At 55.1% G+C, this 25,646-nt stretch overlaps 1 protein-coding gene across 1 annotated transcript in view; it reads left to right on the top strand.

Moving 5' to 3' along the window:
* The first annotated feature begins 5,748 nt into the window (after positions 1 to 5,748).
* SLC12A3 (solute carrier family 12 member 3) overlaps positions 5,749 to 25,646 on the top strand; it is a 39,577-nt gene continuing 19,679 nt past the window's right edge. Inside the window, exons 1-17 of the mRNA XM_040253941.1 lie at positions 5,749 to 6,048; positions 6,490 to 6,636; positions 8,039 to 8,114; positions 8,758 to 8,853; positions 9,140 to 9,279; positions 9,671 to 9,781; positions 10,804 to 10,915; positions 11,859 to 11,989; positions 16,975 to 17,059; positions 17,995 to 18,149; positions 18,393 to 18,500; positions 18,968 to 19,091; positions 20,654 to 20,755; positions 21,643 to 21,798; positions 22,445 to 22,544; positions 23,937 to 24,048; positions 24,605 to 24,745. Coding sequence (XP_040109875.1) covers positions 5,767 to 6,048; positions 6,490 to 6,636; positions 8,039 to 8,114; positions 8,758 to 8,853; positions 9,140 to 9,279; positions 9,671 to 9,781; positions 10,804 to 10,915; positions 11,859 to 11,989; positions 16,975 to 17,059; positions 17,995 to 18,149; positions 18,393 to 18,500; positions 18,968 to 19,091; positions 20,654 to 20,755; positions 21,643 to 21,798; positions 22,445 to 22,544; positions 23,937 to 24,048; positions 24,605 to 24,745 — 2,178 coding nt within the window. The 5' untranslated portion in view covers positions 5,749 to 5,766. The remainder of the gene's footprint in view (positions 6,049 to 6,489; positions 6,637 to 8,038; positions 8,115 to 8,757; positions 8,854 to 9,139; positions 9,280 to 9,670; positions 9,782 to 10,803; positions 10,916 to 11,858; positions 11,990 to 16,974; positions 17,060 to 17,994; positions 18,150 to 18,392; positions 18,501 to 18,967; positions 19,092 to 20,653; positions 20,756 to 21,642; positions 21,799 to 22,444; positions 22,545 to 23,936; positions 24,049 to 24,604; positions 24,746 to 25,646) is intronic.

Below are 25,646 nucleotides of genomic sequence, written 5' to 3'. Positions count from 1 at the left end.
CGCCTTAAGTAGTCAAGGGTGAGTTGGTTTCCCCCCACCTTTCTTAACTGGTAGCTGAAGAGCTGGAGGAGGGGTGGGGGGCAGAATACATATATATATTTGCAGAACTTTGTTGATGTCTTCTGAAATGCTTCTTTTACAAGTTCCCTCTCTTGATCAGCAAAACACTCATTGACTGAGAAGAGTTACCCATTTGACAGATGGTGAAACTAAGGCACACAGGCCTGAGGTCGTGAGGTAGGTGGTGCAGAGCCAGGTGGTCCAGGCCTCCCTTGACTCCTCTCCTTCTCCCTCTCCCCATGTGTCCATGGCTGGGCCCAGCTTGGGGGAGGGGGTGGGGGGCAAGCTGAGCTAGTACAGCAGTTCCATGATTCCAGGGCCCCTGGTCCCAGCTCCAGGATCAGGTCCTCTGAGAGACTCCTAAGCTTCAAAAGACGCCACTGAAGAGGATTCCAATGAGAAATGTACCCGTGGAATTCAAGATTGAGCACAGTGACCACATGTCTCCTCTATTGCTTTTAAGAAAGGTACAAAGGTTTATAGGAAAATTAGAAAAACTAAAGTTGTGTTTAAAAGTGAAAGGCTAGGGGTAGGAAAAATAATGGGATTGGTCTCTTGGAGAGCACATTGGCAGAATCATTGGGTTGAAGACCTAGTGGTCATATGCCTGTGACTACAGGACCAAGTTTCTATTAGAATCACTGCTTCGGTTTGTGTTGATGCAGCAGGAATGCGCTCAAGCCATTCTCGTTTGGGCAGCTTTTCCAAGCTTGGGTTGGGGAGGATGATGGGTTGAGGGAGATTTATTTTCTTTCTGAGGAAAGAGAGAGGGGAGAAAATGAAATCTCCCTCTCTATCAGATAGTGACTACTGATTATAGTTCTACTTTTTGCCTGGGCTGCCAGGAACCTCCAGGCTAACATGGCACTCTTCTTCCTTAAATGATTGCTTTTCTCTAACTGTGGAATTTCATACATCCTGCTCCATCATCATCCCAGCCAGAGGAAGGCATCCCTTGTATGAAGCCTTGTAGTGTTTTATACAGGGGGTTATGCCTTTATGCCTCAGTTTGTGGCTGTTACCTCCTCTGATGAACTACATGATACTTGAGAGCAGTATCTCTGTGTACCCTCCAAAATAGCTGGACTGAGTCTGATACATCATTAATACCTGCCGTTACTTGTGGAGTGAATGTTGGCTAGATTTTTTTTTTTAGGTAAGTCTAACCATGAAGAAAAAGGAACCAGAATTTGTTCCTTTAATACCAAAACTATCTTAATCATCAAACGTGTTTCCCTTTTGCTTTAGCTGCCAGTAGCTTCAAGATAATTCAGTGTTCAACTGCTATTACACTGTCTGGAGAGAAGGACCAGAATTACAGTAGACACACTTAAGGTATTTTCAGGGCCCAAGAGAAACCCCAGGTTTCGTGGTTCTGGTTGCTGGAGAGGTTGCTGTCAGCCTGTGGCTTCCAGACCTTTCTGGTGCCTGACCCCTCTGCTGTTGCTCTGCCTTCTGTTTGTCCCCGCTTCCTCACCTCAAGTCTGTGCACCCCTTTGGGGGCAGGGACCCAGCCTCCTTCGTTGGCAGCCCTAGGCCTCTGCATGGCACTGGCCCGGGGCAGCCATGGGTCGGGGAGGGCGTCTGCATGGGCCCGTCATCACTGCCTTGAAGCCTCGGAGCACCAGCCAGAGGAGGAAGCGCACCAAGTTCTGGTATCGTTGCTGCAGCTGGTGTTGTGAATCAGGCCGACGAGCAGCGCATCCTCTTACCCGGCTATTTCACGACACCAGGGTTGCATCATACCCATCCTCTCCAGGCGAGCCTCGTGGGACCCGGGCGGATGTGGACGTGGGGTGGGGCGGGGGCGGACAGGCTGTGTGTGAAAGATAGTTCTCTTTAGCCCACTGGATCTCAGTCTGACTGCCCCTCAGGACTGCCTGGAGAGCTTTCTGAGAATACTCATGCCAACCCCTCACCCCCTTTGGGCCCCAGGCCCATAGAATCCCTAGTGGGGGCCACAGAGTCAGCATCTGTCAGAGGCTCCAGTGAGACTGTGAAGTGTGTGTGCAGTCAGGGGCTCGGAGCTGGGCAGTTGTCTGTTCTTGCCTGACTGTTGCCATAACCCCTCCCGGCTCTCCCTCGCCCTGTTTTTCTTCCTGGCACTGCTCACACATCATTCATTATGCCCCCCACCAGCTTTCCATAAGCAGACAAACTCTGATTTCCCCAGGATGAAGGCCAGGCTCCTACCCTGGTATTCGAGTCCTCCTTACCGGGTTTCCCTGCTCAGAAATGCCGCCACCTTTCCCCAACAGAGTCCTCCCTGTTCCTACATGAATCTGTGTGCTGGTTCTGTTGGCTTTGCCCTGAGCATGTATCTCGACTCCCAGTACTTCTCACAACCTTGTCATCCACAGCCACTGCCCAGCCACCACTTTCATGTACCCACAGTGGCCCCGCTGGGCTAACTCTGCTTCCCTACGTCCAGTCTCCACACAATGGCCAAAGTGACCTTTGAGAAATATAAATCTGCCCATCATGTAATAGAACATGAAGCTTCTAACCCCAGCTTCTAAGACCAGGTGTCCCCGCTTCCATGTCTCAAACCCATCTCCTTGGTCCCTTGGCCATCTTGAAGCCCCAACCACACTCCTACCCCAGGGCCTTTGCACATGATCTCTCCTCTGTCTGGAACCCCTGTGCTCACATCTGCTCACTTACAGGTGGCTCCCCGTTATTGTTGGAGCTCAGCTCAAATTTCTCATTCTCAGAGAAGCCTAAATGCCCCTCCTTTAGAAAAACAACAGCAACCAAAAAATGTTTTCTTCATAACACTTATCACTGAATGTACTGTAATGACTGCTTGTTTACTGCCTGTCTCTCCCACTAGAATGTGAGCTCCAGGAGGGCAGGGCCTTTGTCTTGTTCCCTGTGGTACCTCCTTTGCCTAGCACATGGCATGGTATGCAGTAGGCACTCAATAAATGTGTGTGACTGGAGAAATAATTGGACCCCTTTCAGCCTCATCTACCACCCCTTGTCCCCTCCGCCTCCCCCCAGTTCCATGAACTCTAGTCCCACGGCCTGGTCCCTTCCACCAATCACCCTCCATCCCTGCCTACATCTCCCCTCCCAGCTCCCCTCTCTCCTGGGGCAGCCTCCCTGTTCTACCATCTGGTTGCTGCCATCTCCTTGCTGGTTCATCTGCCAGGCTAGGCTGTGAAGGCCAGTTCTGATGCATAAAGACTGAGGTGCCTCTGAAGCCATGAAGACACAGGCCCTCCTGCCCTCACCATTTCAGCCCCCTGTGCCCAGGGAGTTTCCAGCAGTGAGTCTTTTCTGTTCCTTTGTTGCCCCTATTCTCCCTCCTCCGAGAAGCAGGAGAGGACAGGGGCCCTAAGTCACCAGCCAGGGGCCCTTGGGTGAGTAAGAGCTGCACTAGCATGGGTGTCGCTTCCGTGTGGCTACTGAAGCCAAAGGTTCAGCAAGCCCAGGTGACCTGCTCAGAGCCCTGGATCAACTGACAGCTGAGAAGGGAGCCTGACAGCCCCTGCGGCCACATCCCAGGACTTCGCTCAGGGTTCCTGCGACCCCCTCTCCCAGGTCTCAGACCCCTGGAAGGCAGGAGTCGTGTGTGACCACGCTGTGTCCCCATCAAGAAGAGTGCCCCTGTGAACATTTCTCAAAGTGATAGACGCCCACTCAAGGGCAGGAAGCCCCTTTCTTGGTGGGTGGGGGGTCTGTGCTTTGGGACAGAGTTCCAACAGTCCCTTCAATTCTCTGACTAATAAGCCTTTCGAGGGGTCCTGCTTAAATCCCACCCTACCCTAGAGAGATGTAGGGAAGGGGGGAGGGCTATGGGGAAGGCTTGTTGAAACAGCAAATGCTTCCAGTGCTAGGAGGAACCTCGCAGCTGACCCAGGCCTGGGAATGGCAAGGGGAGAGGAAGTGGCTTTCTCAAGGTCACCCAGCAAAGCGGTGGCCCCTCATTCGGCATGGGCCCCTGGTGCTGCTGGAATCTGGCCACTTCCTCTCCTGAGATCTTAATCAGGAATTTTCCACAGCTGCTCGGGGACGCGGTGTGAGGGGGTGTTGGGCAGCTGTGATTTTCACCAGTCAAGTGGCAGTTTAATCAGCCTCTCTTGATGGAGAGGCTGATAAGATCTGTAAGCGCTGCCCTGAGGCCCCATGGGAGGGAAGGAGGAATCGGCAGGTGGGGTGGGGGCTGCTGGGGAGGTGGAAAACTGACCCAGAGTCCTAGCCCTGGAGTCCTCACCACGGAGCCTTCACCCCGCTGGCAGCTGGCATAGGGAGGAGAGAGGCAGCAGGACAGAAACAAAGGGAGACACGGGCTGCTGTGGAGACAAAGCTTCAGCTGAGCCCAGGCACCTCTGGAGCTGGGGTGGGCCTTTGCAGCCAGGGGCAAGGCACCAGGCCTCTGCATCCCACACCCATCATTGGACGAGAGCTCCACAGGGGAGCTCGGCCATAGGCAAGGCCATTCCCATGGGGCAGACGCCGAGACTCCTCCCAGCAGTTGGGGATGTCCTTTTCAGGCCGAGCACCAGGCATCCACCATACTAACTCATCTCTTCAAACCCTGAGCTACTTCTGTGTCATCCCCTACGACTCAAAGTTCAGCTCCCCACCCCGCCTTGGCTTCAGTGTCTCTGGTGACCAGACTGACGCCCTCATGGCCACCGTGCATTCAAAGGCTAACCTCAGGGATCCTGGCAAAACTGGAGGCTGATCTGGCGCAATACTAGGATGGCGCCTGGCCCGCTGCCTGCCATGGGAGATGGTTGCTCTTGGACTGGCCCAGGGTAGGGGGTGAGGGCTGGCTCCTTGGGCTCCACACCCCAGTGGCCCTGTAAGCGGTGTGTGTGGGGTCGGTGTCCACTAGTCTTGCAGCCGCAAGCCCCAGGGATTCATTGGTCCCCTGGTGACTGCAGATCACACCTGGTACCTACTGAACTCTGCTTGGGGCTGCTGGTACCTAAGGGCATAAACATTCTGAGATAGCTCTGGGAGGACGTATAAGACTAGACTCGGGTCTGAGTAAGAGAGACTAACCTTTTATATGTGTGTGTGTGTGTTGTTTTAAATGGGGCTTCCCAGGGGGCACAGCAGTAAAGACTCTGCCTGCCAATGAAGATTCAAGAGATGGAGGTTTGATCCCTGGGTTGGGAAGATCCCCTCAAGTAGGAAATGGCAACCCATTCTAGTATTCTTGCCTGGAAAATCCCATAAAGAGAGGAGCCTAGCAGGCTATAGCCCAAGGGGTCGCAAAGAGTCGGACACGACTGAGTGAGCACACACACACATTGTTTTAAATGGCATACCACTCAGCTATTCAAAATGCTAAGTAAATAAAACCGACACAAAAAGTTTCTGAGAGGGTCATCAGGCTGTCTCTGGGGTCCCTAATGGGGTCCCTCATAGTGTCCCTATGGGTCCACTGCTTCCTGGGATTCAGTTGCAGATGTCTGCTGCCCCCAAACTCAGAAGAGCCTCCCTAGGACCCAGGGGCTGGGCCAGCCCCGGCTCCCAGTCCAAGGCCAGTTGCTATCTCTGCGATCAGGTGGTGGGCAGGACAGCAATGGGCACGTGCTCTGCCTCCCACCCTTTCCAGGGACCTTGCTAACCAGCTGTGGGCGGTTTGGGCCAACCTCCCCATCTCCTCCCTGCTGTGAGCCCAGCCTATAAAGCCACCCTGCGTGTCCCCGCCGACCCTGGCCCCCTCCCTGACGCCCAGAGCCCACGATGGCAGAGCTGCCAGTGTCTGAGACGCCCAGGGACCCTGCTCTGTGCAGTGGGCGCTTCACCATCAGCACGTTGCTGGGGGGCGAAGAACCCCCACCACCGGCCGCCTATGACAGCAGCCACCCCAGCCACCTGACCCATGGCAATACCTTCTACAATCGCACCTTTGGCTACAACACTATCGATGTGGTGCCGGCCTATGAGCACTATGCCAACAGCGCCCTGCCCGGCGAGCCCCGAAAGGCCCGGCCCACACTGGCCGACCTGCACTCCTTCCTTAAGGTAAACACCGTCCCAGAGGAGCAGACCTTCTTGCTGTGTGACCGCGGCCAGTTACCTAACCTCTCTAAGCCTCAGCTCTGTCATCTGTGTCGTGAGGACACAGAGGGGTCTCCATGGAAGACAACGGTCTCCCTCATGGGCTGAGAGGCCTGTGTGAAATGTGGGCATGGGAGCTGTAAGCCTTTGGGCACCTGTTGTAATGTTAATGGCCCAGTCTTTGGCAACCCAGTCAAGCAATCTTGACTTCCCAGAGAAGTAATGAGTTCCAGTAGTTGAGAGAGGCTTCACACTTACAGGAGGTGAGGAAAGAAGGGTAGGGAAGGTCTGCAGCAGGGAGGGGGCTTACTAGGTTTGCTGCCTTGGAGGTTGAATGGTGGAGGAGCTGGGGAGCTGGATTGTCCTGACCCCGGCCTGCCTGACCCACGGTCTCTGGGCTGCCAGCAGGAAGGCAGCCACCTGCATGCCCTCGCCTTTGACAGCCGGCCCAGCCATGAGATGACTGATGGGCTGGTGGAGGATGAGGCAGGTACCAATGGCGAGAAGAACCCTGAGGAGCCCGTGCGCTTTGGCTGGGTCAAAGGGGTGATGGTGAGTGGATGGGATGTCCAGGGATGGGGGTTGGGGAGACAGAGCTCCATTCAAGCTCAGCTCTGACTCTGATTAGGCAGTAGTCAAAGCAGACCCATGACCCAGTTTCCCCATCTGCAAAGCGATCTCAGATTTTCTCTCCCTTTTTGCTTCCTGACCTCCATTTACCACCCCACCCCCCAGACTGAGGCCTGGCCCTGGGGTGGATCTCTCTTTGACTGCTCCACTCATCATGTAACCTGTCCATGCCTCACTTTCTTCATCTATGAAATGATCAGCATTAAACAAGTTAATAGATATAAAGTGCATGAATCAATGCCTGCCTTGGAGTTATTGAGAGAAACTGAGTTTCCCCCTAAGAGCCACGAGAGGGCAGCACATAACACACAGCTCCACAACTGTGTTCTCATTCTCCGCGATGAGAAGGAGCCGGTTTGCCATGTTAGGTCCCACCGAGATGGCAAACAGTCTAATGAACTTGGCTTTGAAAGACTTTATGGGACTTTACAGAGGAGGTCACATGAGGTCTAGGAGAAAGCTTTAGTGCCACTCTGTGGGAGGCAGGAGGCCTGGGTTCTGACCTTAACTCTTTCAACTCCCTGTGGACTGTGCCTCTTTCTCCATCTGAATGGTCACCCCTCCCTCTAGATCCAGCGTCTGGCCTCCCTCCCTCCCTTGCTGCCCAGAGCCTTGTGTGGGCCCCATTCAGTGCCTCAGCACATATGCAGGCCTTCACCATCTCCTGGCCTAAAATTTTGGATCAGTCTGTTGTACACCTGAAACTAATATAATATTGTAAATCAACTATACCTCAATTTTTTAAAATTAAATTTAAAGTTTTTTAAGACTAAAAGGAAAAAGAAAGAAATCTCCAGGACTTGTAATTGCAGACCACCACATCCCTCCCATGTGGGAATTCCAGCCTCAGCTGTGATCTCCAGCTTGGCTTTAAATTTGGAAGCTGACGTCACAGCAACCTAACCCCTGACTTCTGCTTGTATGTGGGGCATCAGCTCAGCTGGCACTTGCCAAGTTCTCCCTAAATGCCAGGCTGTGGGCCAACAGCTGGCCACTGGGCCATGACTGGGGCCGGCAGACACAGGACCCTGGGCTTGGAGCGGGGTGAGGGGTGATAGACTTGCTGCCCATCCTCAGGCCTCGATGGAAGGAGGGTAGGAGAGTGATGGGAGGGACAGGTGGGTCTCTGGGTACCCCTCCCCTCCCTGCCCCATAGAACCAGAGAGGCACTGAAGAGGGCACCTGCTCACGTGGGTGAAGCAAAGAAAGAGCCCAGATGTCCTCTAGGTGCTTGATGCCAGGCCATGACTGGGGACAGGGATGTATGTGTTTGATGTTGGCGTACCCGGCCCCCAGGTGGCCTCTGACCCCCCTCTCCTCCCAGATCCGCTGCATGCTCAATATCTGGGGTGTGATTCTCTATCTGCGGCTCCCCTGGATTACCGCCCAAGCGGGCATTGGTGAGTGCTGCCTCTGGGGTGCAGGGGAAGGGGCCTGGTCCTCCCAGTCTTGAACTCAGGTTATGGAGCCCACGGGGCCCTGCAGTGGCCGAGGGCAGTGCGGTCGAGGAGCACCGCATGTGGTCGGCAGGCCTGGGGGCTCCCTGGCTCAGTTTGCCCTCAGGAAGTCAACCTCTTGGAGCCAGATTTCTCCCACAGAGCTTCTGGGTTAGGATCTCTCACTGAGGACAGAGCAGCTGCTGGTTCCGTAGCATGCTGTGTGACCTTGGACAAGCATTTAACCTCTCTGAGCCTTAGTTTCCTTACTAGCAAAATGTGGCAATAACTGTTCCTCTGCTGTGCATAAAACTGCAGAGGGTTTGGCACCAGAGGTGCTCAGCAAGAGGTAACTATTACTATATTTCTTATTATTAAAAAAAAAAAAACCTATCCATATGTAGAGATCCTTTACACGTTGCCTTATCAGCTCCCTGGCTCTTCAGAATATACCATGAGGTAGACACCCATTTTTCAGATGAGAACACTGAGACTCAGAGAAGGAAAGTAACTTAAGTCCCATAGTGAATCAGTTGGTTGACTCAGGTTTCTCATTCTGGAAATGTTCTGATTGAGTTTTGGGGCAATGATTCCCCCACCCCCACAGTCCTGACCTGGATCATCATCCTGCTCTCGGTCACCGTGACCTCCATCACAGGCCTCTCCATCTCCGCCATCTCTACCAACGGCAAGGTCAAGTCAGGTGGGCCCCACCCCAGCCTCCAGATCCTCCTCTGGTAGGACCCTGAGTCTTCATCCTGGGGGCTCCCTACCCTCCACCTCGGCCCAAATAGGGGATGCTTCTTCTGGTTGCAGATGTAGGCTTTGGGCAGTCTCTCCACACCCAAGGGGTGGCCTTGGGTCTCTCCTCCCCCATGGACCACTGGGTCCCATGCTCACCTCCTCCCAGCCTCAGCTCTGCCCACCCCAAGTCCATCCCAGCCAGACAATTCCTCTCGTGCCATGGCTCCTGGCTCTGTCCCCTGCAGGTGGCACCTACTTCCTCATCTCCCGGAGTCTTGGCCCAGAGCTAGGTGGCTCCATTGGCCTCATTTTTGCTTTTGCCAATGCCGTGGGCGTGGCCATGCACACCGTGGGCTTCGCAGAGACTGTGCGGGACCTGCTCCAGGTGAGGCAGGGGTGGGAGCCTGGGCAGAGGGAACCCAGGTGGCCTGCCGCATCCTCCCCCACCCCATCTGTGCCAGGCCTTCCTGCCCCTCTCTCTGCCCAGCTTTCCCATCAGGGACCAAATCCACAGTCTGACCACTGCGGGTGACTATGATGATCTCAGCAAATAAAGACTATTCCCAGAAACCACCTTCCAGGGTGCGTGTTGCCTTTAGGGCCAAATTGTCCAGGCCCATGCAGTAGTTGCTACGGAGGACCTATTGGCAGGGAAGGGGAGTGAGTGTGTGTGTTCCTGTGAGCAGACACCCATAAATGAGGGAAATCAAGGTGGAGGAGCCTGGAGGGGTGGGGTGTGCGGGGACAGCATGCAGCCTGGCCTGTCCTCTCCCCAGGAGTATGGCTCGCCCATCGTGGACCCCACCAATGACATCCGCATCATTGGCGTGGTCACCGTCACGGTTCTGCTGGCCATCTCCCTTGCTGGCATGGAGTGGGAGTCCAAGGTGAGGGCAGGAGGTTGGAGAGGGGCCCTAGCAAGGTCAAGAGCAGAAGCCAGAGTCCTGGGACCTGCTCCTGGTTCCGCCTCTGGTGTGTATCAGCTGGGTCCTGAGCTCTGCCACTGTGACAGAGACCCCAAGGAAGGGAGCCTCAAGCCAGAGTCGTTTGCTTCTCTCTCGTGTGTGTGGCCCCAGGGGCGGGTTGGTGGGGGGTACCCGGGCTCCTTCCACCCTGTGGCCTCTCCACCCCTGGGGTGCGGCCTTCATCTGCCTGGCCCGTGACGGCCCCCACTTCCCTGGCCACAGCCCAGCCAGCAGCCGTTTCCTCCTCCAGGGGATCTTCCCAACCCAGGGATGGAATCGTGTCTCCTGCATTGGCAGGCAGATTTTTTCCCACTGCGCCACCAAGGAAGCCCCAGGAAGGGGAAAGGGGGTGAAAAGGAGAAAATCCCTGTCCCCCTTTACTTTTCCGGCCCAGCCTAGCAGTTATACATATTCCTTCTGCTCATATCCCATTGGCCAGAATGCAGTCCACGGCCACACCTTACTGCAAGGGGGCCTAGGGAAAAGTGAGCATCATCTGAACCTGTGCCCAGCCCCAGATTAGAGGTTCAGCATGAAACGAGGGGAGAGAAGTCAGGCCTCAGCAGCAGGCTTGGTGAGCATGGCCCTGTATTCCCTCCTCACCTTCACCCTCTGACCTCCTACTCCACGTGTCCTCCCAGTTCCTTGAATGCAGCAAGCTAATGCTCCTGTCACGCTGCTGCTCCCTTCTCCTCCTCCTCTAGGAACCTGAAGACATCTTCCCAGGCCACCCTGCTAAAGGAGCCCCAACCCAGCCCCCGTGACACCCCCATTCACTCGCTAGATTCATCTTCCTTGTCTGCAAGACAGGAGCTTGGCTGCAGCATAATAGGTGTTGAATGAAAGAAAGAATGAGAGAGTGAGGGACCTGGGCAAGCTCTTCCCCGCTGGGGCTCCCTGAACAGGCAAGGCCACTGTCTGACCTCCAGGCTCCTCTCCCCCAGGCCCAGGTGCTCTTCTTCCTCGTCATCATGGTCTCGTTTGCCAACTATCTGGTGGGGACACTGATCCCCCCATCTGAGGAGAAGGCCTCCAAAGGCTTCTTCAGCTACCGAGGTATGTGTGGGTTGGGGCCCCGCCTGTGGCTCTGGAGACAGAGACAGTCTGCCCACCAACCTGGCCCATTCTGAGGGCTCCGTTACCTAGCCAAATTTGTGTCCACTTGCCTGTGTGCAGTAAACCCCATCTACTGATGCCAGGTTGTGGTGATGGAAAGTGCAATGTTCATTGCAGGGCACCAAGCAAAGAGTTTAGGGCAGCTAATGCTTAAAAGTTGGAGAAGGAAATGGCAACCCACTCCAGTGTTCTTGCCTGGAGAATCCCAGGGATGGGGGAGCCTGGTGGGCTGCCGTCTATGGGGTCGCACAGAGTCGGACACAACTGAAGCGACTTAACAGCAGCAGCAGCAATGCTTAAAAGACTCAAACTCCCTGAAGGCTTTCAGGGAAAGGTTTATAAAGACAGGGAGAGGGAGGGGGCTGTGGGTGCATAACCAGCTCGAGGACCTTCTCCTGACTGGCTGGTGGTGAGGTGGGTCGGGAGTCAGCATCATCAACCTTCTGGCTCCAGCTGGTCTGGGGTCTGCGTACTTCTGGGCAGCACTCAGTTAACTTCTCCCACCTGCTGGGGGTGTCAGTGGCTGCAGAACAGTTGAAAGGATTTGGCTCAGAATATTATCTACAGCCCTTGCAGCAAAAGAGGAGGTACTTTGTTTAACGACTAAATTATTATTATTATGTCTTGCTTGACTGTTTTCCATTCTCTCTGCATCTTCTCACTTCCCTAATTAAATTTCTTCTTTGACTAAGGTTTTTTCTCTACCAGACAAAAGGCAGTCAGAGGACGTGTGCAGGGGTCTATTCCGGGAAGGCCTCGTAGGATCCTGCTTGGTTACATGGGGAGGCGCGAGCTGCTATGGGAGCCCCCTGCCTGCCTGGCTGGGCCCAGCAAGGGGTGCCAGACCTTCCAGGAGGCCCTGACTCAGGCCTCATTTTTCCAGCGGATATTTTTGTCCAAAACTTGGTGCCTGAATGGAGAGGCATGGACGGCAGCTTCTTCGGGATGTTTTCCATCTTCTTCCCGTCGGCCACAGGTATCCTGGCAGGAGCCAACATCTCTGGGGACCTCAAGGTGAGCAGGACGTCCATCCCTCCCACTTCCTGCTCCTTCCTCCCAGGATGTCCTACTGGGTTGGGCACTGAGCCCCCAGGGCCAGAGCTTTTAAACTTCAGCTTAACTCAATCCAGAGCAGCCCAAATCCATCCTGTTCAGCCCATTCAGTTCCAAGGGCGTTTACTGGCACCACCGCGCTCAAGGCCTTGAAAGGAGACCCCAAAATGGGCTGGTCTCCTCCACTGACCCTGGTACTCCCAGCCTAAGGGGAAGACTGAGCTAGCTTGACTTCCAACACTCAGACGGGTTCAGGCACAGCCTCCCCAGGCCCTCCACCCTCCTGATTGGGCAGGCTCCTTGTCTTGGCCTGGGAGGTCCCAGCCCCACAGGAACTTTTGCTGTTTCCATGACCCCTGCCCAGCCCTCAGAACCTACCGCTTTGCCCCCATTCCCCTGTCCCTCCTTCCCACCTCTGCCTCTGCTGTGCTCTCCACCTGGGGCTCCCCCTCTTCATTTCTTCACCTTGCAAAGATCTGTCCCTCCTGCAGATTAACACCTCCATCCTGACATCTCTCCCTGCCCTATTGTCAGCGTCACAGTTCCCCTAGGGTAGGCGTGTCTGGCCACTTGCATCTCTGTCCCCCCGCATCTGGAGAGCTGGGGCTCACTCTGTGTCCCCATTCCCAGCTTTGAGTCTGACTAGCACTAGGTTCCTGTGCCGGTTTGTTGAGTGGATAGTGGTGGGCTATGGCAAACGGGAAGTGTAAGAGCAGAAGTTGAGTGTGTAATAAAGTAGGGGAGACGTTCAGGCTGAGGTGGCAGGAGCTCCAGCAACACTTCTGGGTGGAGGTGAAGCTGGTGCCGACGGAGGCCTCTCCAGCAGGGGTTAACCAAGGAGCTGGTACACACATGGGGGAGGACAGAGAGGAGCCTGGCTCTGTGCTGGGAACCCTCACCCTCCACTGCCAGCTCTGCTTGAAACTGCTCCCTGATCATGTTCTTGAGTGAATTAGGAATCGTGTGTTGGCATTCTCGAACGCAGCCTGGCTCCGGAATTCAGAGGGAGGCTGGGTTTGCTGTTTCCCTCCCTTCTCTGGGCAGCGGCCAGCAGGGGTTTGGTCTGCCTGTCCTGAGGTCCTGGCAGAGCTCAGGCATGTGCTCAGTGGCCTGGTGCCCCCTCCCAGCCCTGTCATAGAAAATCATAGCCTGGGGATTTATCTAGATGGTTCATCAAGCTTCTTAGATTACTGACCAGCCCAGTGTGCAGTCATCAGGGCCCAGCAGCTGTTTCAGAGCTGGGGGTGGTAGGGGTATCTTCTTCTGTCTTAAATGCCTTTGAACCCTAAAGGGGCCCTTTCCTCCTGGCTCTGGCCCCTTGCCCATTCCTTGGGACGGCATGTCCTCAGCAAAGAGTAGTCCTGTTCGTGGGGACTTTATGCAAGTCCATTAAAACCTCTCTGGGCCTCAGCTTCCCCAGCTGTAAAATGGGACTCACGCAGCCATGTCTTCATAGGGCAGGAAGGGTTCAGCGTACTAATTTACATAAACTGCTAGCACAGCGCCCAGCCCAGAGGAAGTGCCAAGGGCCAGTTGTCAAGGTCAGTGTCATTTTGTGGCCAACACAGTGCCTCCTTCTTTTTTTTTTTAAATTAATTTATTTATTTGGCTGTTCCAGGCCTTAGTTGAGGCATGTGGGATCTAGATCCCTGACCAGGGATCAATTCCAGGTCCCCTGCATTAGGAGCTCAGAGTCTTAGCCACTGGACCACCAGGGAATTCTGGGTGCCTCCTTCTTTACAAATAATATCCTGGTGCCACCATAGTCTTCTAGCATCACGCCCCCACGTTACAGAGGAGCAGACCCAGTTCTGAGGGGTCAGGGTCTTGCCCAGGGCCCTGCACACAGGGAGCAGAGGAGCTGTAATACCAAGTTTCTAGAATACCGAAGGCTCAACTTCATTACAACTTCATCATTCAACCAGTGTTTTTGAGCACCTGCTTTGATGCCAGCGTCTTGTTGACAGTAAGTAAGCAGCAGTAAACAAAACACACAGATTCCTGCCCTCATGGAGCTCACATGCCTCATGGGAGAGACAATCGGCAAATACATAAGTAAAACATGTAGTTTGCCTGATGGTGGCTGAGTGATGGGGAGAGAAATCAAGCAGAGAAGCAGGGAGGGAATCCCTGGGGCGGCGGTGGGGCTAAGGTGGCCAGAGCCACTGAGAAGGTGACATGTAAGCCAAGCCCTAAAGGGGTGATGACAAAGTTGTCGTCGTCTCCATTCACCCCGTACGTCCCCCAACCCTTTAGTACTTACAGAGCAGTCTCGTGACCACAATACCAGGGAGGCCTCCTTTCCATAACCACCCTGTGCTAAGGCCAAGGAAAGCATTATTATAAAGTCATTTTTCTGATGGGGAGATGGGGGCCGAGACGAAGGACTTCCTGGTGACTGCCGTGGGGTCTGTGCCAGGCTGTGTGACCACACAGCTCACAGCTAACCGCTCACATCGGTGAGCTTGCTTGTGCACCTGCTATGTGCCAGCCTACTCTCTCATTTCACAGGTGAGGAGGGAGGGCTGCTGAGGCCCAGAGAGGGTAAGGGACTGGTCTCAAGGCACACAGCCAGAGAGAGCTAGGCAGGATGTGGACCCAGATATCCCTGATCTGTGAGCTGGGCTCTGAGATTTCAGACCAAGATGTGAGAGCGGGATGGAGGCCTCGTGTATTCACTTCCCATGGGTGCTATAATGCGTTAACCACCCACTTAGTGACTGACAACAGCGGAAATTTATTCTCACACAGTTCTGTAGAGTCCATGCCCCTCTGAAGGCTCTAGGGAAGAGTCCTTCCCTGCCTCTTCCAACTTATTTTGCTGTTGTTCAGTTGTTCAGTCATGCCCGACTCTTTGCGACCCCATGGACAGCAGCACACCAGGCTTCCCTGTCCTCCACCATCTCCTGGACTTTGCTCAAACTCATGTCCATTGAGTCAGGGATGCCATCCAACCATCTCATCCTCTGTTGGCCACTTCTCCTCCTGCCTTTAATCTTTCCCAGCTTCTAGAGGCTTCAAACAATCCCGGGGCTTCCTCACGCGTAGCTGCCTCCCTCCAGTCTCAGCCTCTGTCCTCACGTGGCCTTCTTTCCCCTGCTTGTCTCTGTGGTCTTGCCTCCTCTTACAAGGACCAGGTCATTGGACAGAGGACCCACCTCAGCCCGTATGACCTCATCTTAACTAACTGCATTTGCAAAGATGCTATTTCCACATAAGGCCCTATTCTAAGGTTCTAGATAAATGTGAATTTTTGGAGACACTATTCATCCCATTGTAGGTGAGATGGAACGTTGACCTGGTCTGTTGGCCTTGGGCCCAGGGACCCTGTGTGCTTGACCTAGTGAGCCCTCCTGGTTCTCAGGGCAGGGCTGGCTGGACCACGGCTGCAGAGCAGAGACCTCAGAGCTAGGATGCTCCAGAGACTCCGGCCTCCCTCAGCTCGGCACCTCTGCTCCCACTTCTCTCTGGCCTGCCACCCCCTTCCTCCTCACCCAGCACCTTCAGAGTCACCTCAGTCATCCCCTCCACCATGAGGCCTTCCAGGGTTCTGGCAGTGTCTCCCCCACCTTGCTCCCCAGTGCACTGCGGTCCTCCCTGTGGCAGGCACACCATCTGCCCTGTGTGGGCAGGATCCCACCTATACCTCCTCCCTTGGGCCAGGCCTCAGGGCCTCGTCATCACAGAGTGACCACGGGCTCCACCTCAGGCCCTCGGTGTTTGAGGCAGAGAGCTGGACCATAGCCAGCTTTGTTTTGACTTGTCCATGAACTTGAACAGTGTCACAGTCCCTCCAAGTTATGTCACCTCTGATGCTTTCTGCATCTGCCAGCTGAGTGGCGAGCAGAATGGCCCAGGGAAGGCGGGAAGGTTTACCAATTGACTTCCCATGGCTGATGTGGCCTTGCCCTCCAGGCTGGGGTCCATACCTAGATCAGAAACTTGCTGTAAAACCCCCAGCCTATATCCTTCCACCCAGGACCAGTGCTCCCCAGGGGTGGGCCTGAGGCTATGGACCTCGACATGGCAGGGCCGAGCTGCTTAAGGCTCTGCAAACTGGGCCCTCCTCCTGGCTCCCTGGCCTCAGTTTCCCCACCAGCCACCTCTCAGGAAGCTATGCTTGGAGAAGTGCCTGGAAGAGTGAATGTGATGTGGGTGTGAAGGTCTGCTGTTACTGCCAGGAAAGCACCAGCAGAGTTCTTTGTCTGAGAGGAAGGAGGAAGTTGGGGACTGGTCTATATATTCCTGGCTATGTAATCAAACAAATCACTTGATGCGTAATGGGGATTACATGCAGCGAACCCAACTGATGAGCTGGGCCCTGGTCTAGGAGCTTAACAAGGATGGATTTGTTTCTCCAGCATCTCTGTGAGGCTGGAGGGGGCTGAGGTGTGGGAGGACAGGCAGCCTACCCAGTGATCACCTGAATCTGACTGCAGGCAGGATGACTCAGGGGGCTTCCGAGGTGGCTCAGTCGTAAGAAATCTGCCTGCCAATGAGGAGACGAGGGAGCCATGAGCTCAACCCCTGGCTCAGAAAGATCCCCTGGAGAAGGAAACGGCAACCCACTCCAATATTCTTGCCTGGAGGATTTCATGGGGTCGCACAGAGTCAAACAGAGCTGAGCACTCATGCACGCACACAGGCTGATTCAGGAGCCCTCCCCCTCGCAGCCCCCAGGGAAAGCACTGGCCAGGTGTCCTCAGGGACCAGAGGACTTGCTAGGAGTTCCTCTCCCTGCCCCCGGCTCCCAGGGCCCTGGGTGTGGTCTCAGCCGCCACCTTCATTCTGTCCCGTCCTCCTCTGTGGATGCTCAGTCTCTAGGTGCCCCTTGGGAAGGGGCTCTGAGGGGCCAAGGTCAGGGGTGGCGGCCCCACCCTCAGCCTGACAAGGCCAGGGCCTGGGAGGGGCTGCCCAAATCCCCTCTCCCTCCCTCTCTCCTCCAGGACCCTGCAGTAGCCATCCCCAAGGGAACACTCATGGCCATTTTCTGGACCACCGTCTCCTACCTGGCCATCTCGGCCACCATCGGTAAGCCGCCAGCCCAGAGCGCTGGAAGGGCCACAGGGTGCAGTCAGTTCTCTAACAGGGAGGGCTGGGCTGAGAAGACATGGCAACACCAGGAAGTGGAGCCGTGGATTTTATTTTGTGTTGGGCACCGTGGTGGCAACCAGAACATCTTTATGGTGGGAGGTAGTTTGTGGTGGAGATGTGGGGTCAGACGAGGCTCCTCTGATCCCTTCAAACCTCAGGTTACAGATTCAAGGGTGTAAAATCCTGTAGGGAAAATCAAGCTCCAACTCTAAGAATAATAAAAATAGTGATGCTGAGGACAAGGAAGATGATTCTAGCAACTGACTTATTATCATGTGCTCAGTCCTTTACATGCCTTATTACATTTAATCCAGGCACTGGTCATTTCTGCCTTTTGATTGAGGAGAAAGTAAGGACTCAGAGAGGTCTAGTGACCTGCCCAAGGTCACACAGCCTGAGTGGTAGAGGTGGGCTTTGGACCCAGGCCTGGGCTGTTGACACTTGCCTCTCACTGAGACCCCTCACACACGTTCTTGCTCTCAGTAACCACCGTGTGAGGTGAGCTGCTCACAGATGGCCAAGGGACACGGCACAGTCATAGCCACTTGGGGCCTGAGGGTCAGGCCTGCATCATAAGGAGGACACTGTGACCTTGGGTCACTTAGGCTCCTTGTGCCTCTATGGAATAGCAACAACAACAAAAATAATAGAAATACCTGCTTCCCAGGAGTGTTTAACATGCTTAACACAGGGCCTGGCATGTCAAAAGTGCTCCTGCATAGAGCTAAAATGATTATCATTATTACAAAGTAAAGGAAGAGCTGGCCCAGCAGTAGCATCTCGCCCTCTGCAGAAGTGACCAGCATTTTCCGGGTGGCAGGGGAGGAGGGAAGGGGGGAGGGAGACCTCCCTACGCCCTCCTTCCTCCCCAGGCTCCTGTGTGGTTCGAGATGCCTCTGGGGGGCTGAATGACACGGTGACCCCCGGCTCAGGCGCCTGCGAGGGGCTGGCCTGTGGCTACGGCTGGAACTTCACCGAGTGCACCCAACAGCACAGCTGCCGCTACGGCCTCATCAACTACTACCAGGCACGCGCGCCCCGCCAGACGCCGGGAGGGCTGGGTGGAGGCTGGAACGGGCTGGAAAAGACAAGGCTTGGGGGATGGCTGTAGGCTAGAGAAAGAGCTTCAGATAGGGGCCCCAGTGAGGGTTGCCGGCTCAGGTGGAAGCTTCCAGACAGAGCCCCTGCTTGCCACGGGGACTGGGGTGACCCAGGTGGGGGCCCTGGGCCCACTCCTCACCTCAGGGGTCTGAACCCCATGTCCCTACAGACCATGAGCATGGTGTCGGGCTTCGCACCCCTGATCACAGCCGGCATCTTTGGGGCCACCCTCTCCTCTGCCCTGGCCTGTCTCGTCTCTGCCGCCAAAGTCTTCCAGGTGAGGCCGCAGGAGGGGGCAGGAGGGTCTGGGAGGCCAGGTGACCTCCAGAGGCCAGAGGAGTCATGTGACCTGGTGTCTAGATGGGAGGGAAAGGAGCTGAGAAAGCAAAGGCTTGCAGGAAGCAGCCCCCTTGCTGCGCTGAGCTTTGACGAGCACCCATCTTTCCCGTCCCGCGCCCTCCCTCACAATCTGGCACCCCATCTGCAGCCCACCCTCCCAGTCTCCCTCCGATGTGATCAGCCCCCTTTCAGTCTTCGTGGTGAAGTGGGGAGGGCAGGAGATCCCCCGCTTTCACAGAGACAGAAGCCAGGTGGAATATTCCCCACTTTCACAGAGACAGAAGCCAGGAAGTGCCCTGCTGAGGTCACCGAGAGAGCAAGCAGGGGCTGGGGTCCAGGTGGCCTCAGCGGAGGGGAACGGGCAGGTCCCGGCCACGGGGTGAGCGCGTCGCCCTGTGCCCACAGTGCCTGTGCCTGGACCAGCTGTACCCGCTGATCGGCTTCTTCGGCAAAGGCTACGGCAAGAACAATGAGCCGGTGCGCGGCTACCTGCTGGCCTATGCCATCGCCGTGGCCTTCATCATCATCGGTGAGCAGCCAAGGGCATGCAGGGCCGCCACCTCTCCAGCCGGTCACCGGGCAGGGCCCGACCTGCTTTTCCTGGTTCTGCCCTCCTGTGTGCTAGCATCTGGGCCCTCCCTCCCCAGGTCTGAACCAGCCCCCAGGAAACACCGGGAGCACAGGGCAAGCGACTGATTGCTCCTTGGGAGCTGATACAAGCAGCTGGGTCACTATCTCTGTAGGTTCAGAAGTTACACCAACCTCATTTCTCAGACCTTGCACTACTGGGTCCCTTGGGGTCCGAGACAAGGGATGCCCTTGGAGAAAGATCCCAGTTAATCAGTTAGCTAGACTGACCTCTATCCTGGCTTTGCCATGTGCCAGGTGAGTGACCTTGGAGAAGTTACTTCACCTCCCAGAGCCTCGGTTTCTTTGTCTGCAAAATGGGAGCAACAATGCGTAGAGGGTGTGTCGCTGATGGGCAGGAAGAGACCACGTATGTACACACACACATGCATTCATATATGCACACACTCATGTGTGCCCACTCCCCAGTACTTTCTGAAGTTTAGCCAACAAGGCAGAACCTGCTAGGAGAGAGTGCTAGGAGAGAGGTGACCTGACCGAGCAAGAGCAGTGGCCATGAAGACCCCTGACCCTCCTCCCGATGCAGGAATGGGGCCAGGGTCAGTGACTGGTGAACCTCCCCTGGATCGGGGGCACTTTCCTGCCACAGCTGAATCCCTGCGACTTGGGCCAGCACTGCCAACCCAGGAAACGTAGCCTAGTGGTCTAGCCCCACTTCCACTTGAGGGAAACTTTCCAGACTGGGTCCTACACCAGAGGAAGAGGCAGGAGGGCCACACCCAGGGCTGGAAGCACCTGGCCAGGCCCAGCATCCCGAATGTTGCCGCTTGTTTCCTGATCACCCTCAGTCCACCCCCTTGTCCAATCTGAAGTCCTTTCATCTGGGTGGTTCTGACAGGACCTCAGACGGAGGACAGTAATCTTAGATGTTCTTGGGCAGGTTCTTGTGATGATTCAATGGACTTGTGTACAGAAGACTCAGCACACAGCGGCGCTCATCTTGTTCGGGGATCATGCGGAAGCAGGCCCCGAGACAAGGATGTGCAGAAGTGTGCCGGGGTGCCAGGGCAGGGGGCTCGTGAGACAGGGAAGGGTAGGAGTCAGTTCTTGAGCAGGCTTCCACTGTGGATGGGACTGTGATATGGTCTCAAGGTTTCAGGTAACAGATGGCATGGGTCTTGGGTCGCATTGTAAGATGTATTTCTTATTACAATTTGTGGTCACAAAAGAAGTGACGGTCACTGTCCTGGGTCATCCTGTAGCCTGACAGGATCCACCCTCCCATTCCTCTCCATCTTCCATAGAGCTGACACTTTGCAGCTTATGAAACAATGGGCTTTGAGATTCACAAAATGACGGGCCCTTTTCACAGATGAGAAAGCTGAGACTCACTGAGCCTCGGTGGCCCGTCTGGCATTCCCTTACCCTAAGAGGGAAGGTTCTGGGGACTCTGTGATGGAGCTGCCCAACAGACTGTCTCCTCTCTCCCTTGGGTCCCTGAAGCTGAGCTCAACACCATCGCCCCCATCATCTCCAACTTCTTCCTGTGCTCCTACGCCCTCATCAACTTCAGCTGCTTCCATGCCTCCATCACCAACTCGCCTGGTAAGCAAGGCCCTCATCTCTCCATGGGAAGTGACACTTGGGGCTGGGGTATGAAGAGGGGGCGTGGAAGACATGGATGCAGGTGGGAAGACCAAGGTCACCTGTCAAAGTGAAGTCAATTAAAGGTAACTTTCCGATAATAATAATAACAGCAGCTATCCTTTATCAGGCACTTACAATGTACACTCTGCATGGATTCATACACTGTTTACAGTGTGCAGAGGCTTTTCTCGTGCCTTCCTCCCCCAGATTTAAGGGAGTCAGGAACCTGGTTCCCAAGAGAGGGAAGAAAATCACCAGTCACAGAGTGGCTGCAGGTTGCACTTGCCCGACTCCAGGGGGCGCCACTCATGACGTCATAGATTTATATGTTATGAATGCTCTCTGGCAGATGGCAGCAAAGAGTCTTCCAGGAAGACTTTTTCCATTTGGCCTGAAACTGCTGATAAGCTGGCCCTCGAGCCACCTTTCCCCTAGACCGTGGACCACGGTGCCTTGGAGTTGTGCCGTGGGGTGGCCCTGGCACAGCTGCAGATGTGGGCCATGCAGAGTCAACTCCTTCCCCTCCATTCACCCCCTCGGCTCTGTGTGAGCCCCGGAAGCCGGCACTGTTGCTGACGCTGGATGTCCTGTGGCTGTATTTGGCCAGAGCCAGATGCCTGTCCTTTGGTACAGCCTGTTCACATGGGAGGGTGCCAACCAAGGCAGGCATGTGGCCCTATCAGTGTTTCCAAGCCCAATCTCAGGAAGCAAGATGGGTGGGCAAAGGCTGGGACCCCGGCTCTGGGCACTATGGGCATTGCCACCCTGACCCTGCCCAGCTGTGCTGGCTCAGAGGGAGACTCCAGAGTGTTAAGTGTACCCCCGTGCCCTGTGCCCCCCACCAGGGTGGAGACCCTCGTTCCGATACTACAGCAAGTGGGCAGCGCTGTTTGGGGCGATCGTCTCCGTGGTCATCATGTTCCTTCTCACCTGGTGGGCGGCCCTTATCGCCATCGGCGTGGTCCTCTTCCTCCTGCTTTATGTGATCTACAAGAAGCCAGGTGTGTGTCTCAGGAGGCCCCTGGGGGTCAGGCTGCCCCTTCTCGCCCTGAGGCTGCCGAGCCAGCCTGCCCGTCAGCTCAGCCAGAGGGTCTGTCTCAGAGTTGTGCTCCCAAGGGCTCCTGGTCCTCCAACCTCATCCCTCCCCACGGGGTGAGGAGCCCCCGGGGAGTGTCCCACTCAGAGCCCACACCACCCCCTGCCAGACACCCAGGGCTTGAAATTGCCTGCTCAGGTCCAACCTCTGGAGAGTGGCCGGCCTGCTGGTGTGCATACCAGAGCAGGGGCTGCCTGATAGAAGGCAGGCAGGCAGAGCCTGGATGCGGGGGCAGGGATGTCTACACGCAGGCAGGCAAGGGTCCCAAGAGACAGCACTCTCGGGTTGAGATAAAGAATTCCAGGAAAGCCTAGAACTCTCAAGTTGAACTTGGCCTTCCAAGGTCTGTTTGTCAAAGGAGGAGACTAGTTTGTAGAGTTCAATAGCTTGATGTAATGTATAATGATTGAGTGTGTAGCCATATTGTAAGTGCAAAGGTTAGGAACAGAACTACAGGCTGTCAGCTGCTCCCATGAGTGTTTGCTTCCTAAAGGTCAACGTTCCCTCCCTCGTACTTAATGTCTGGTTTCTCCCGTGACTTCCAACCTCAGAGGTGAACTGGGGCTCCTCGGTACAGGCGGGCTCGTACAATCTGGCCCTGAGCTACTCTGTGGGTCTCAACGAGGTGGAGGACCACATCAAGAACTACCGGTGAGCACAGCCTCCGGGTGCCTGGGGTGCAGGGCTGGCCCTGACCCTGCTCTGGAGATCCCCAGCCAAGACCTGACACCTGACCAGCAGACCCAGGATGGGCACGGCTCCTTCTCGGAGAGGGAGCAGGGTTGGGGAGCATCGCCCAGCAGTCAGGAGACCAGAGTAGACACTGCTCAGTGGGGCCCAAGCAAGTCTAGTGGCCTCTCTGTACCTAAGTTTCCACAGTGGAATATGCTCTGGGCGATACAAACACAGACAACACAGACATCCCTCTGTGTCCACTGGGGTCTGGATCCAGCCCCACCTCCCCATCCCCTGCCCAGATACCAACATCCTCAGGTGCTGAAGTCCCTTATGTAGAAAGCCTAGTACCTTTGGCCCTTGCTGTCCATGGTCCCACATCCAGATTCAATCTCCATGCTTGATTTTTTAAAAAATATTATTTGGCCATGCTGGGTCTTATTTGCAGCACATGGGATCTTTGATCTTTGTTACAGTGTGCAGAATCTTCAGTTGCAGCATGTGGTATCTCTCTCGTTCCTCCACCAGGGGTGGTCCTGCACCCCCAATCCCCGCATTAGGAGTGCAGAGTCTTAGCCACTGGGCCTCCAGGGAAGTCCCCACCACACTTGGTTGAACCTGCAGATGTAGAAGCTACAGATTCTAAGGGCCACCTGTGTTCGTAAGGGTGCTCTGATGTTATAATTCGTGAGGCTGACTGTTCTGAGCCTCTCCCAAGTACTCTTCGAAGCTGATTCCCCTCCTAAGTGAGGAAAATTGTGCCTCCAGGATCCCTTTCCCAACAGATCACAATGTTAATAATCGGACGTATCTGGGTTTCAATCCCGTGCTAGGTGACCTACACAGCGTTGGCACAAATCTCTGAGGTGTATGAAACTGCTAACCCCAGTCACAGATGAGAACACTGAGGCAAGGAGAGGTTAAGTAACTGGCCCCAACTCACACAGCTGGTGAGTGGCCAGTTTTGTCTGGTTCCAACTGAGTCTGGTAGTGACCCTTGACTGTGAGCCTTGGCTGCCTCTTCTACCCGGTAACGCAGTGACCTTGTGAGTGAGGGGCCTCCCCACTCGCAGTCTTGATTCTGCTCACACCATGCTGTGCTGGCTGGAGCGGGGGCCCTAGGTGGAGGAGCAGGAGGGAGGTTCGCCCCAGGGGAGCCTGTGGTGGTCTGAGCAGGAAGGACAAGGAACACCCAGTGTGGTGGCTGGCCACAGGGAGAGCTGGAAAGGAGTCACGGACGGGAGGACCACAGGGTGGTTCCTCTGTCTGGAAGGGAGTCCTGGAGTTGGGGCAACGCCTGGAGCAACTCCATTTGGCATCCACACCCCCAACTCTGCCCTAATAGCTCTTTTCCTTTCCCCCCTTCAGCCCCCAGTGCCTGGTGCTCACGGGGCCCCCCAACTTCCGCCCGGCCCTGGTGGACTTTGTGGGCACCTTCACCCGGAACCTCAGCCTGATGATCTGTGGCCACGTGCTCATGGTGAGTGTCCCCTGCAGAGAGGGCGGGGCTGTATTCCTGGAGGAGCCTCAGGCATCGGGTCCACCCCCGAGGGTGGGAGTGGGGTGGGGTGAGGTAGGGGCCGGAGGAGGGGCTGTGGGGCCTGGACAGGCTCTCTCTCCTTTCCTGTTCCTCTCACTGGCTTCTCCCCACTGCCCCACCCCTCACCTGCTCCCTCCATCTTCCTCCTGGCCTTCCCCCTGCCTAGTGAAAAAGTGAAAGTGAAAGTTGCTCAGTCATGTCTGACTCTTTGTGACCCCATGGACTATATTCTTCAGGCCAGAATACTGGAATGGGTAGCCTTCCCCTTCTCCAGGGATCTTCCCAACCCAGGAATCAAACCCAGGTCTCCTGCATTGCAGGCAGATTCTTTACCAGCTGAGCCACCAGGGAAGCCCTCCTCCTTCTTTTCCCCCCTAATTCCACAAAGGAAACCAGCAGTGAGCCCAGGGGACAACCTCCAGGGCAAGAGAGTAGCTGTGTCTCAGGTCAGAGGGTAAAGGCCACCCCTGAGGTCATGTGTCCCTGCCACCCACAGGGCCCCCGCAAACAGAGGATGCCTGAGCTCCGGCTCATCGCCAACGGGCACACCAAGTGGCTGAACAAGAGGAAGATCAAGGCCTTCTACTCCGACGTCCTCGCCGAGGACCTCCGCAGCGGTGTCCAGGTTCTCATGCAGGTGGGTGGGCCTGGGGCTTCCCCACAGGCCTTACTACTTGCTGTGGCAACCTGAAGTGGGATGCCCTGGTGGGCTAGTTGAAGCCCCTTTTGCTGCGATGGGAGTCCCACCTTTCTCCCCCTCTCTGGATGTGCTGATTCAGGGCACTTTCTCCAAGTGCCCAGGACCCCGGGGACACTGCTTTGGAGACTGGTGGGAGCTGATGACACATTTCGTGGTTTGGGGACTTTTTAACAATATAATCTACAGACAGCAAAGTGAAATAGTGTAGAGTTTGATATATGTTTACAAATGCGGACACCACTCAGTGCTATGAAACCACCACTCAGGTCAAGTTCTAGAACATTCCATTCCAGGCAATTCATTTTATTGCTCAGTTTTCTTATTTGTAAAGTGGGATGCATGGATAAAATAACAGTTGTTAATTCTGAATCAACATAGGGGACTCCTTTTCAATAGTTTCCAATATTTCTCAAAATTAAAAAAGAGCATACAAGGTCTCCTATTGGGATTATAAAACTACTTGGAGCAGAGGTAGAAGTCATGATTGTGCGATATTTTAAATGTATTAAATGCCACTGAATTATACACTTTTAAATGGTTGATTTTATGTTATATAAACTTTACCTCAAAAATTAAAAAAAATTTTTTTTACATTATATAAAGAGAAATATAAAAGATGTACGGATTAGGTGACCCAGGAATACTCCAAGCTTGACATCCAAACTCAAGTCCCCTGTTATAGGAAATAACTCCATAAAGAAACAGTAGCTGGGATAATCCAGAGCTGATGGGACAGCCCAGCCGTTAGCCCTGCTTGCAGAGGCCTCAGGGAGTAACTCTGGCTGTAGCTTCACCTTTCTCATGGGTGGATCCAGGCAGCCAGGACCTTGAACTGCGG

The sequence above is a fragment of the Oryx dammah genome, unplaced genomic scaffold (assembly GCF_014754425.2).
Source record: "Oryx dammah isolate SB20612 unplaced genomic scaffold, SCBI_Odam_1.1 HiC_scaffold_13, whole genome shotgun sequence".
NCBI classification, from domain to species: Eukaryota; Metazoa; Chordata; class Mammalia; order Artiodactyla; family Bovidae; genus Oryx; species Oryx dammah.
Note: the sequence above shows the minus strand (reverse complement) of the source record. Positions and strands in the feature narration are given on the sequence as shown.